Here is a 13,539-nt window from a genome sequence, read left to right as displayed (position 1 = left end):
AGTTTACGTGCTTTGTTACCGTTGTTGAAACCTGTTGTAAGTTCCATTGTGTCAATAAAGTTATTGAAAGAAAGTTTTGCTTTAAAGAAACTTTGCTAAGCTAGCATGCTAGCTACAACGGACTTTTAAAACTTAAATAAACTGTTAATACACTCCGTGAAAACACATTTCTTACGCCATTTACACCATTAACGTCTGCACTTTTGTTTAACAAAGTGACCGTTTATTTAAAATACAATATAAAAAATACGTAATTAAAAGGTACAAGTAGCTAACACACTTTCAAACTTCAGCTAACGGTTACTCTTGCGATATCACGTGATGTTTAAAACTATAACTCGGACATAGCGGGACAGGGTTTCCTGCATGTTTACTACTTATTGACCGACATGTTTATGCATATGTTGGTCTGTGTCATTACAGTCGTTGTGTAATGACAGCTGTTAGTAAAATCTTGCCCAAGAGCAAAACTTTCAGTAGGATTAGCCGCTAAGAAACGCCCAGTTTGGGTCCCCTTGAAACTGCCTGCAGCCAGGGAGCGTCGCACAAGTACCGTCTCTGAGTCTAGTGTACATTTTATTCTCTCATCCAATACAGCTGCAGGCTGAGGTTTGACTGCTTGTGTAGACACATCTTATTTAATTGTTAGAAATGTGTCAAATATTTTGCCTTGATTCACATGTAATTAATAATGATAATAATTACCCTTCCTGCCTTTTTTATGATTGTGATGTCTTGAAGTTTTTGTCGAACCCTAAGTTTTTAGTATTTTTCTGTGAGGTTTTTCCACAATTAGTACTCTTTGAGGGGAAAAGTCTACATAGAATTAACTGCAGAAGTATAAAACTACACTAAAAAAATAAAGTACTTTAAGTCTGTATGTTTTTTAACATTTAAAAGAATACTTCCTGTTTTTTTATAATAAACAATTTAAAGAATACTTCCTGGGGTTTTTTATAAACAATTTAAAGAATACTTCCTGTCTTTTATTATGTGTGAATATCATGCTAAGGTTTTTATTTGTCATTTATCTGAGTTGAACAATTTTTCTGTCTGTCAAACAAGGTAAAGAAGTGGTGTAGACACCCAAATACATCCAACATACAGAGAAAAACAAGTTACTTTTCCAATGGTATCAACAGTTTATTACATACTATCTCATAAAAACATTTTCCACATATAAACACCGCAAATTGGTACATTTACAAATCTTCAACCGTCCAAATTCATACAAAAAGGAACACTGCGATAGATCGATACACAAGACGTTCTATTATTACAAGGACTGCATGTACTGTATGTATGCATGTGTAAGAATCTATACGCATCTGCATGTTGGTGTAAAGTCCAAATATTGCAGTCAAATCTTTGATCCAATGGAGACACATTTACAAGATCAATATTTTCGATCCGATTCAGGCACTGACTGGGTGATCCGACGGGTAATACTGAGAAACCACAGCAAATAACCAGTGTTTGACTCTTCAAAGTGAAAGTATCTACATTACAGACTGCTTTTCATTATAACGGTAAGAGTTCAGTTTAACCACAGAACAAGAAGTTGTACCAAAAATCCCTAGCTCACCCTAAAGTAGTCCGTTTTTACTGCTTGAATCTTAACACCAATCACAAAGACACTCCGTATTTTTTTTGTTTGTTTTGCCTCGATGCAATCAGAAATGTTTGCGCGCACACAAACACATGCAAATAAATTAACATGAAAAAAGTAAACAAGAATATTTTTGGTTTTGATTTTAAAATGTAGAAGTAAAACGCAAATAAAAATAAATTAGCAGCTTAAATCATGGTACATTCACATGAGTTGTTCACTACTAAATTCAGTGACATAAACAAGTAGAAACGCTAATGATACACATGTTCCAGGCTGATCGTGCAGAACAATGTTTACCGAAATTAAATGTGCAATTTCAGAACTCACGATGTGACTGAGAAATTGTGCAATCAAAGAAAAACCAAAGAACATCCGGTGTCCTTTCTGTGGGCAGTCCTGAACTTCATTAAAAACACGACACGGCGGTCTGCTTCTCTCTTTCATCTCAGAATCCTACAAGTGTTGAATGTTGAAGTCTCCAAGTCTTCTCCTGCCCATCCTTGTGACCTCTGCGTCTGGAGTTAAGTTGCGATAAAGTTCCAACACAAATGTGCGTCGCTGCATTTTTCACCGTCGCCTCACTTCGGGCTGGGGACGTGCGTCGCCGTCCCAGACGCCGGGGACTTGGGTGAGCTCTGGTAGGTACGCAGCAGCACCTTGTGCTTGGTGGCGTCCTCTGTGCGGCGGCTCTGTTGCTCCACCAGGAACTCTTTGAGCCGGCCGGAGGTGAAGGTGAGGGTCTGCCTCCTCAGCTTCATCAGGTAGGAGTCCTGCAGCCAGGCCTGGGAGAAGCAGTCTCGAGTAGTCGGGCGGGCCCTGAAAACACAGATTTTTATGTTTCTTTGGCGCTCTTAAAAGAAGTTTAAAGTGGAATTTGTGCAGCTGCTCACCATGGGTAACTGCTCAACATCTTCTTGAGAAAGGCGGAGGCACTTTGGGACACATTAGGATACAGTTTTGTGGGGTCAAACTTCGCCGTGAGGATTTTAGATTCGACTTGTTGAGGGTCTTTATCTTCAAAGGGCAGCCGACCACTTAGCCTGGTTTTAAACACAGAAGAAAGGCAAAATGTTGCTGCTACTTTGGCAAAATACAGTTAGAGAATCATGTATTTAATGATGTCTTTATATTAGGCGCATAATTCACCCAAATAAAATCTATGTTTTGAGCCACCAACTGATGTTTTACTTACATGATGTAGCTGACGACTCCAACACTCCAAATGTCTGCAGGAGGACCGACCACCTCTCCTTTGATCATCTCAGGAGCTTCATTCATCACGTGCATGAATAAAAGATAAAAGGCATAGATTAATCGTGGATCTATAGGATTAAAACATGAGAAGTATCCGCGCACCACTTCCTGTCCTCACCCATGTACTCCAGCGTCCCTGCTCCTGCCTCTCTGTGCTTGAGGCTGAGCGGGTTGAAGCTCTGCGCGCTGCCGAAGTCCACGATCTTGATGGCGTTCAGGTTGGTCACCATGATGTTGTCGGGCTTCAGGTCCAGGTGGAGGACGCGGCGGTTGTGGAGGTACTCGACCCCCTGGAGGATCTGGACCAGGTAGCCCGCCACGTCGTCTTCGGAGTAACGGAACCTTTCGGAAGCAATACAGGAAGTTTATTATTTCAAAAGACGGAAAATGCCTGGATCGTCAGCGGTGACTCGTCCGCTCTCCTACCTGTCTATGAGGCTGTACAGCAGCTCTTTGCCGGTGCAGTACTCCGCCACGAGCACCAGGTATCTCGGCGTGACGTAGGCTTCGTGCAAAGCCATGACCTTCTCGTTGTGGAGCGACTTCAGGATCTCGTACTCCTTCAGGATTTCCTGCTTGCTCTCCTGGATGTAGGGAATGATCTTCGCCATGTAGATTTTGCCCGTCAAGTTCTCGCGGCACTCTCGCACGACCCCGAATCGACCCCTGGGGAACACATTTGATTTAAAGAAACATTTTAGATTTGTCCTAAATGTGTCTGTGTCTGTCTCACCTTGCTTTCTCATCCAGGAAGGTGTAAGGTTTCTGTGGAACCCCTTGTCGCAGAGCAGTGGAGGGCGTAGCTCGTCCTGATGGGGTTCCTCTAGAGGGGGTGTTGGCTCCGTCAGCGATGGGGCTAAGGCTGGACGTCTGGAGCACTTGCGGGGTAAAGGAGACTGGGCTCGGGGCGACTCGAGCGGTGACGGTGATGGTCGGGACGTATGTCGGCACAGTAGGTTTGGTTGGTGTCGCTGGTGGAGTCACAAGAAGGGGTGGTGATATAGGCGGGGTCTGCGTCATAGGAGACACCACGTTTATTGGACTTTGAGGTTTGGGGAGGACAAAGGGTGGAGGTGCTTTGACGGAGGGTGAGGAAGGGAGAGCAGAGGGAAGTTTTTGAGCGTCCGGGCTGGAGGGCAGAGAGGGCGGAGGGGTGGGAGAGGCCACGCTTGTCAGAGGGGTGGAGGTGGAAGTGATGGTGGAGACTGTTATCCTGGGAGCATTGTTCTGGGCTGGCCTGAGCGGAGGCACCGTGACTGAGGAGGTGACAACCGGCGCGGGAGGAGGAGGAGCTGGGGCGGTGTGGACGACGGCGACGGCGGGTGGGGCTCCTCCAGCTGTGGAAACAGGGACATTGAGCTTTTAACCTTGTAAACATCTCCATGTGGTGTTTTTCACGTGCTACAAGACACATCAGGGATCATCCACGGCTGGGCCTGCTTTTAAACAACGCGTTTTCAGATTGGCAGGTTTGTGACGTCACAAACCTAAAGAGCCAATCCTGTTAATGGATTTAATTATTTCAAGCAGAGCATTTTAGACGTCTTAAAACACGACTGGAGCTGCTCTTTGAGTGAAGAGTACCTGCTGAGTCGAGGCAGACCGGAGCAGAGCTGTTGCTGTGCGGGCCCTGCCCTGCCTTGTTGACGCAGCAGACACGGAACCTGAACGCACCGCCTGCTGGTAAGTCTGACACGTTGTAGTAGCAGTCGACGACTCCAGTGGCCACAGTCGTCCATTTAGACTCACCTGCAGGACGAAAGGAAAAGAAAACATGCTTGTTGCAGTTCACATATTGAACACCAGATGGCGGTGTTGTCAAATGTATAGATAGGTGGTGACTGGGATTTGCACATGGATAAAACTATGTAAGATCTTGCGTGTATGCAAACAAGTTCATGCTCAGTTTGCCTGCAGAGAAATGATCTGTCACAGCATCTTATTTCTTCTGCACGCACGGCGAAACACACCTGAATCAAAATGCAAATAGGCTTGTGACGCGCTCTTCTGCGAGCGCATCCGTGCTGCCTGGCAGAGACCGAGTCAAAGAGGCGACACACAGACCAAAAGAAGTTTGATAAATATTAACGAACTCTGCGCCTGCTACTCCAACTTCATTAACACACTGTGAGATAATTAAACTTGCATAAAGGCAAAAAGCTTCAACAGCAGACGAGTACAGTCAGTATTCCCTCGTGCACTGACTCATTTCCTCAGTCTAATTGGCGTCTGTGGATTAGGGAACCTTTTTCCGGGTACAAAGCCAAACATTGTCAGAGCTTCTCAAACACTGATGTCATCTACGAGTTTTATTTCACCTTCCGAACAACAACAAAAGAGGACGTCACTTTTTACTCACCTTCTGTCTTCCTCTCCAGGGTGTAGCTGCAGGGAGACTTGGTGTCTGCCGGCTTCCACAGCACCAGGGCCGTGTTGTTGTAAGTCTGCGGGACTTCAGGGGTCCCGGGTCGTTTTGGGACACCTGAAGCGGGGAAACGGAAGAGTCTTTCAACTGTTGTGTGGTTAAAGTAAATAATCTTGAAGATTTTTGTTTAAATAAATGTCTGTTAAGTCACTATCTATCGCAGAATGAGGTAACACAATGGTGATTGAGCCTATGGCCCACTGAGGAAAGCCTTGTGTTTGTGGCGAAAAAAATCACAAGCGGCGCCCAGTTAGTGACACGTTTTCCATCAGCCAGCAGTGATTGGTCTGCCAGAGAGGGTAGGCGGAGCTAAGCGGCTGCTTTTCCCGCTCTCTGTTGCGAGTAAACAGTAATCTACTATTGCTGAACAAACAAAGAAAAGATGACAGATGCAGCTTCAAAAATAAGTGAAAATCCAAAGAAAAAGAAACACATTCAACGCTCAGACGGAGGCGAACGAAACAAATGAAAGTGAGGAAAATCAAGAGTTACAACCGGAGTGTCCTCCCATAGGTACAGATTATCACCAGTGGGTGGCGCTCAAGAGTGTGAAACTGAAATATTCGAGACTGTATCTTTAACGCTCAGTTGGTCCTGTTATTTTCCAAACTGCAAAGAGTTCACAGACAGCATGAATTATCAAAGATTAACATCACAATGTTGTTCCTGTAATCATGTCAAAAAGCTCGTTTCCTCGAGCCCAGGGCACAAAAACGATCCACATGATGGAATGAGTTTTGTCGCAACAAACCAAACTTGACACACACGTTGTCCTCCCTTAATTCCAAAATGCATTAAGCTCGGGCATCAGCAGGAACAACGGAGCCGCCGCTTCAGGCGAGATAACCTGTCTGGTGTACTTTTCACGGTGCTGATAGATCATCAAGGCGAGACAGACCGCTCCGCTGGCTGAGATGAGTAAATCTACAGGTCCAAAAGCCGTAACAAATACAGTTAAAAAGCGATCGATTGCACCCGACGGCTGAGAAATACATTTCCAACAGAAGCCTCCGAAGTCTCATTATTATCCAAGCACTGCTGTTTTCATTACACTCCATTTGTGCAAAGGCCTTGAATGTGACCTGCCAGCTCGCAGGAAGCATCGTTTGTTCCTGTTGCATGATGAATCTGAGAGAAGCTAAAAAACCCATTAAGTTAATCTACTGTAAAGCTAATCTGTTGGCATTAATATTCATTCCCTCTGTATTAATAGCCAGCCCATTCTTTGTGCTATTAAAATTAAATCATGCAAAATACATCACACTTTAATGATAATTACTGCATGTCCATATAAGGAGAGGAGCCCTGCCACCCCTGGCAAGAGAGCTCATTCCATTTGCAGCGACGTCCCATTTCCCGTTCCCAAATCCCATTTCCACCACTCAGTTCAATTAACTTTAAAACAACTGAAGAAGCTACTCACAGGCGATGGAGAGCGTGCAGGAGGTGGTGATGGTCGCTATAGGGTTGGTGGCTACACATTCATACACGCCAGCATCCCTCCGGCTGGACCTCATGATCATGAGAAGCTGCCTGCCGTCCGGGTGGGAGACCAGGCTCATGCCGTCGTCCACCTCGAGGGGTTTCCGATCTTTCATCCACGTGATTTCCGGGTGTGGGCTTCCTGCGGGAAGGCAGCTCAGAGTGACCGGCTCCCCCTCCAACAAGACGTGGTCCTTCAGTTTGATGTGGAAAACGGGGGCGAAATCTGAAGCAGAGCGTATGAACTGCTGGCTTCTCGACAAACCCTCCTCTTTGGGGGCGGAAGAAGGCAGGTCGGTTTGGGAGGGGGTCTTCTCCTTCTTGCTCCTCGACAGACCCCACCTGTCCCAGCGGGATCGCCTGTCACTCTCCGACGTTTTTTCTGATTGGATGCTTGACGTTGATTCGATTGACTCCTTGGATGCGCCTGCGCCGGTCTGTTTGGCGAGCTGATTCTCGGGGATGCCCATTCCTTTGAGTCCCCGCCCCTCAGATTGGGAATGGCGATGGCGGGCGAACAGGGGTGTCCTCGTTCCCTCCGCGTCGTCTTTTCTCTCCTCAGACTGGCTGCGGATCTTTGTGGTTATTCCCGCCACTTTGTTCTCAAACTTGTGTTTCATGGCGAGGACGGGGGAATCGGAGACTTTCTTCAGATCCTTTGGCGCCAGCTCTTTCTGACTTCCCCCTGCGTCTTTTTCCTTCCTCTCCTCTGACTGCGTTCGTATTTTGGCTGAGATTCCGGCAACTTTGGACTCAAACTTGCGCCTCATCGCAGAAACTGACGACTCCTCCGCTTTTTTCTCCTCCTGCTGCTTCTGTGATGCAGCGCTCCCCAGCTCCTTTGTATCTAGGGATTTACTGCGACCAATAGCCCATGAAACCCTCTTGCTTACGGCAGTCTCCTTCCCATCCTGTTGCTTCTCCTCCTTTGGTTTCTCCCCTTTCTTATCAACAGATGTTGACCTCTTAGCCCGCATGGAAAACCTCCCAATCAGACCAAGGCCTGTTTCCTTGTCTTCCACTCTTAAATCTTGAACAGATTTGGATTTCTCCGGCAGTCCTTTGGTTACCATTTCAAGCGGCGCCCCCCTCGGCCCCGGCCTGTACACCTCCTCGCCGCCCTCGACCCCCTTCCGGCTAAGCACAGGCGATTTCTCCTCTGATTTGTTTCTGGTGAGTTTCCGGAGGCCACGGGTTAAAGACGACTCCCTCTTCTTAAACCGGGCTTCAAAGAGCTCCTCTGAGTCGATGTCTTTGATGTCTGTTCTGAGCACAGGCTGGCGGGGGAGGGCGTGGAGATCGGGGTTTGATGATGTGGAAACGGGAGATCTATCACCGGTTGCTACTTTGGCGAACACTGCTGCGTGTTCAGGTGATGTGGGAGTCTCCGGGGACTTTGAATCATCTGACGTGGCCGTAGCAGCAGGACGTGTTGATTCAGATGTTTGCGATGGCAGTGAAACATCTTGAAGGATACTTTCATTTGCAGACGATGCTCTGCTATTTTTTGGCGATTTGTCGCCTCCCTTCATCTCCTTTTCAATCATTTGTAACTCCTGATTCTCCTTCATCTCGTCTTCCTCGTCATCCTCCTCTATTACAATTATAGGAGTAACTACAGAGGGAGATCTAGACTCTGACTCTACTTCATCTGCCATCTGAGTTTTGGTCCTTTGTTCTGTCGTCTCATCCATCTTCTCACTTCTTCCCTGTTGGTCCAACCTTCCCGACGTTGGGAGTACAAAGGAGGTCGTATTTGTGGGTGAGGCAGACTCCAGTGTTATTTGTTCTGTTAGTGCGGACATTGATGTTGCCTCCTGGAGTTTCTTCCCTTCTATGCCGCCGTTTCCCGCCGATGGGATCTCTAAGGGGGCTCCAAACCTGCGGTGCAGGGGCATGGGCTCAGAATCCCCCTGAGAGAAGGAGGAGCTTTTCCGAAATACTTTGGTCTTGGGCACGTCCTCTCCAGCGGTCTCAGAGGACGCCGCTCTCGTGAGCGTCGCTGGCCCAGCTCTGGATTTCCTCAAATTCCGATCGAGAGAGCCTGTCCGCTTTTCATCTTCCATGCCGAGTGTTTCAAACAAGGGCCCCCGCAGGCCGCTCATCTTTTTGTCCATGCTCCCTCCCCTGAGCAGCCGCTGTCTCATCAGCTCCAGTTTTAGGGCATAATCCTCCTGGCTGAGTTTTGCCGCCCCGGGGCTCGGGCTGCGATTGGGTAGCTCCATAGAAACAGCCTTCTTCAGGCTCTTGTTAGTCGCCTCTGCGTCGTTATTTGACTCTCCCTCCTCTGGTTCAATGTGGAGAAGCAGCGCTGAATCAGCAGAGCTGCCTCTCCTCATCGTCGCCCGCCTGGATTTCGTCTGTGAATCCTCTGACTCTACACTTGATCCTTTCTTAAGTGGGGCTCGTTTTGTCTTCTCCACTGACTCCTCATTTAAGACTCCCTCTTCATCCTTTACCCTCTTATTAGCCCCACCTCTTATACTTCCTATCTCCATATTGTCCTTTCTTCTTGTCCCATCAGCAGCAACAACGGGCCGTGCAGTCACGTCTTCGTCCCCGGGGATCTCGTTAAGGGAGACCCTGGAACCAGAGAAGACCATGGACAGCGGCATAGGGATAAAGGGAAGCTCATCCACGTCTGCATCCGAGTCTGAGGACGAGGAGGGCGGCGGGGAGCCTTCCTTTAAGTGCCGAGCCACCGCGATGGAGACGTGGCTGGACGAGTCGTTCAAAAGCTCTGGGATCGACCGCATCACCATCTTGGATTTGTAGCTGATGAGGGAACGCTGGAGAAGCCAAAAGAGAACATGTTCTTTATTTTATTTCCCTTCTTTATATGCAAAGTCTCCAGTCAGTCTCTTACCTGCCATCGCCTCCTGGACAGAACTTGCTTCAGCATCGCTGTGCTGATGCTCTTGTTCGTCGGCGACTGCAAGACAAAAAGAGGGGAGTCGACATTTACCTCGGTGGGGATGAAACACAAACAGGAGGACACAGTGAAAAGTTTAAGGCAGGTGATATATTTTAGAAGAGATAACTCACCTTGAACCAAGGATGACGAAGGCACTCGATGGCACTGGGCCTCCTGGGAGAGGGGGAAACACACATATGAGGAGGGAGCAAATTTTGGTTCTTCAAAATTACGGTATCTTAAAGAGCAACTTGCAGGTTAAATATTTTACTGCATTAATACTCAATCTTGTCTAACATTGCATTTCACCAGACCTTATGGCTGTTAAGTTTTTGCGCTTGTGTCGGTTGCACAAATTCTAACTTTACGGGACATCAAGCGCACCGCTCTCCTGACAAGAGGAACAGAGCTAGCTTTAGTGCCTGGATGCGTTTTGTGCAGGTGAAGAGGCGGGACTTCGTTTCTGCATCGGTGTCGCCTTTAGCGCTCACTGTCGACAGAAGGATTATGTTGCGAGCGATATCATGGAGTTCCGGACTCTAAATTAGGGCATAAGAGGAAACTTTTCATCACTCTCTCCCTCTCTGTCTCTCTCGGTCACACAGCGCTGTGGATTACGGCTCCCACTTGCTACTACTCATGATTTGTTATAGCCTTTGGTATGTGATAAACTTTACAATGTTGTGTTGTGAGCACAGCACCAGTGACTCATCACGACACCTGCCCAGTTCTCCACTGGTTCTCAACGTCTCTCCTGTGGCCGTTATTTTTCCTCATCCTGGCCTGTTCCTGCTCTCTTTGACGCCTCATAATTATAACCCTGTGGTCCGACAACACTGGCATTTAGATCCATATTATTAACGTTAAACCAAGCGGCAACCTCCAAAGCCAATGTGCAAAAAACTGCAGTTCCTCAAGTGGCCACTTGGCGCTCCAGAAAACAAGAAATAACATTACAGCAGATGGGAAACAGCAGAAATAAACATGTTCACAGCCTGGTACAAAAAATGGTTTTGTTGTAAATAGCTAATTTTATGTTCAAGATAACTCTACGGGGGGTGACTTTTTTTATAACACACCCGTTTTAATTATATAAAGCCTTAAATTACAGGGGCTGGCTCACTTGATTGACAGGTGCATCCTGCTGGCTGTCTGCTAGACGTCAACACAGACGCACAGACACTGAACTTCTCCTGTTTGTGTTGTTGGAGCCTTTAGAGGACAAATAATCCCTCTCTGTGGGATTTATGGAACTTTACGGCCGTGCAAGAAGTCTGAGCTGCAGCTTTTCAGTGAGTTAAATGCTTGTATTATTTTATTGATATATTTTTAGCACTAAGTAGCAGGTATACTGTGCTCGCTTTAGCTGCTTGTTAGCCTGTGCAGTGTTTGTCAAACATTTATTTAATCATCGGCAAGTGATAACTAAACACGAAGTCAAACTAGCTCATTCATTATTTACACAGTCTATGGCTAATAACTGTTAGCTACGCTGAGAAGCATATAGCCTAGCTTCTTAGCCGTAGCTGGCCGAGTCATGCGGCCCGCCCACAGAGCTCAGCCATAGGCTGTAGCTCGCTCGCGCTCCGCCTCTTTGCCTTTCTTTCTTCAGAAACCTACGAGTGACGTCCATTATTTATACAGTCAATATGTTAAACCCCTGTGTGTCATTTTCCGACACATTCATTCACTGGGGTCTCCAACCTGCAAGTTGCTCTTTAACGGTCAAATCAGAGAGTCGTTAAGGCGCTTACAGTCGGTCCACCACTAAGAGCTTGATGACGAATCCTTTCGCCTCTTTGCAGAGGTCGGAAAACATGCTCTCCTCGAACGCCACGTTGTAGTTGCGGATGTTTAAGGCGGTGGCTCGGTCATTCTCGCCGGCGAAAGGAGACACTCCGGTCAGGCTGAGGGAAACAAAACAACATAAGTAGCAACAAAATTGGCCTTGAGCGGCTACTGGACGGTGAGAGGGCCAAAACTCTATAGTAGTGATAACATACCAGAGGTAAGTGATGACACCAACAGGCCTGTGGGAGAGAGAAGGACACATATTTCATTAATATATCTCCATATATTTGCCTGCAGCGTGTTCATCATGTCTCGAGCTCGAGAACAGGTGGCCCACCATATGTCTGTTGCCGTGGAGACGGGCGTTTGATTAACAATCTCCGGTGCGACATATTCAGGCGTGCCGTACTTGCAGTAGAACTCCTCAGAAGTGTCCAGTTTGAGCGCGTTACCAAAGTCACAGATGCGGATGCGGTCGCTCCCGGGGCTCGCCATTAGAATATTCTCTGGCTGGAGGGGGGGATAATTAATAACTGAAGGTAGGTAAAGAAATTGAATGCAACACAAGGAATAAGACGGGCAGGCACCTTTATATCAAGGTGGGCGATGTTTTTCTGGTGGAGGTAACGCAGTCCTTCCAGAAGCTGCTGCACACCACAGCGGATCTGTGGAGACACACAAGCGAGCGGGCTTAAAAAGTCATGTTACATAATGTTAGCGCAGTGCAGTCAGCAGAAGCAGAACAAACCTCCACTTCCTTCACTGTTGTTTTTTTGGCCATTCTTTCCAGCAACTCCTCGTGACATCTTTGTACAAACAGTCGAGGAAAACACAGAAAAAAAACACAGAACATAAAGCAAAGTCGCAGCGGCTCGCCTGCAGAGTCCAAGCGGTAGGTGCATGAGAGATGAATTATAAATGAGCAAGACTCCCACACATCTCCCCTCTCTCTCTCGCTAATTCCACTCATCGGGGGATGAGTCAGAGAGAGAAGGCCGCGCTGCGCTTCATTCATGCCTCCAGGGGTTTGAGGAAGACATTAGGATTAATGCTCTGGATCTTTAGTGTCCTCTCGATGCATGTAAGTGCACTTTTGTTCCACAGATCAAACTCGAATCAGTACATCGGAGAAAGGTAGCGGACTGTCTGAAATAAGGATACGGCTCCGTGATCAGCACCACCACGTTCTTCTTCTCGAAGGCGTCGTGGAAATAGAGGATCCTCTCGTTGTCCAGCTCGGAGAGCAGGTCCATCTCTCGGAGGGCGACGGCTTTCCTCTTCCCGCGCGCCGAGATGAACTTGGCGGCGAACTCGGCCTTTCCCTTTTTCTGATTCACCCTCTTCACGTAGGAGAAGGCTCCCCTGCATTTCAAAGAGGGATAGATCACACACGAAAGGAAGAGCTTCTTGTTTATTAGCTTATTTTGAGTTGTATTTTGTCAAGGATCAACAGAATACTTCCTGTTTGATACAAAGCAGCAGATGAGGGGGGAATAGAGAGACAAAGGGAGAGCTTTCCTGCGAATGCATCAACTTTTAAGCGACAAATTTTCCCTGATTGCTCAACCAAATGTCTGCCTCAAACAAATCATCTGCCGGCTGCCACATTCCCTCCACTCAGGCTGCTGACTCATCCCTCGCCGTCGTTCAGCAGGTGCTTCCCCCCCCGCCCTCCCACTGCCCAACCTTTAAGCGCTCAATCAGACATTAACGTCGGTGTACTTGCTGTGCGGCGGCACACACACACACACTCACCTCCCTATCTCTTTGTGGATATCATAATAATCCGTCAAACGCCTCATCTTCCTCAGGATGGTTCCCTCGTCCTCCATCGGCTCGGCTGCTTCTTGTCGCTCTGCGGGGAGCAACATAGGCATCTTTATGTGTGTGTGTGTGTTTGGCTGTAAGTGTGTGCCAGCAGAGTGACAGATGGCTTCATATTGTCGTCTCAAAGCACCTCGTGGTCCCGCCCATATGGTGTGGATTTAGAGGCGCAATCTTAAACAACAACTACCTTTTATTGGACTGTTGTGCTCGTTATATCAACAATTTATTGATCCT

General features: G+C 47.4%; 1 protein-coding gene across 1 annotated transcript in view; it reads right to left on the bottom strand.

The window, feature by feature from the left end:
• Positions 1-1,122: 1,122 nt before the first annotated feature.
• spega (striated muscle enriched protein kinase a) overlaps positions 1,123-13,539 on the bottom strand; it is a 31,109-nt gene continuing 18,692 nt past the window's right edge. Inside the window, exons 24-41 of the mRNA XM_069675647.1 lie at positions 13,234-13,333; positions 12,640-12,840; positions 12,227-12,284; positions 12,066-12,143; positions 11,816-11,988; positions 11,691-11,717; positions 11,442-11,594; positions 9,819-9,861; positions 9,640-9,705; positions 6,715-9,562; positions 5,226-5,348; positions 4,451-4,615; positions 3,600-4,203; positions 3,293-3,532; positions 2,985-3,208; positions 2,805-2,880; positions 2,503-2,652; positions 1,123-2,428 (exon numbers count right to left, since the gene is read on the bottom strand). Of these exons, the coding sequence (XP_069531748.1) occupies positions 2,191-2,428; positions 2,503-2,652; positions 2,805-2,880; positions 2,985-3,208; positions 3,293-3,532; positions 3,600-4,203; positions 4,451-4,615; positions 5,226-5,348; positions 6,715-9,562; positions 9,640-9,705; positions 9,819-9,861; positions 11,442-11,594; positions 11,691-11,717; positions 11,816-11,988; positions 12,066-12,143; positions 12,227-12,284; positions 12,640-12,840; positions 13,234-13,333 (5,567 nt within the window). The 3' untranslated portion in view covers positions 1,123-2,190. The remainder of the gene's footprint in view (positions 2,429-2,502; positions 2,653-2,804; positions 2,881-2,984; positions 3,209-3,292; positions 3,533-3,599; positions 4,204-4,450; positions 4,616-5,225; positions 5,349-6,714; positions 9,563-9,639; positions 9,706-9,818; positions 9,862-11,441; positions 11,595-11,690; positions 11,718-11,815; positions 11,989-12,065; positions 12,144-12,226; positions 12,285-12,639; positions 12,841-13,233; positions 13,334-13,539) is intronic.

The sequence above is a fragment of the Semicossyphus pulcher genome, unplaced genomic scaffold (genome assembly GCF_022749685.1).
Source record: "Semicossyphus pulcher isolate SPU_LCO1_2020_fin unplaced genomic scaffold, fSemPul1.0.p SCAF_24, whole genome shotgun sequence".
Classification (NCBI taxonomy): domain Eukaryota; kingdom Metazoa; phylum Chordata; class Actinopteri; order Labriformes; family Labridae; genus Semicossyphus; species Semicossyphus pulcher.
This window is presented reverse-complemented; position numbering and strand designations above follow the sequence as displayed.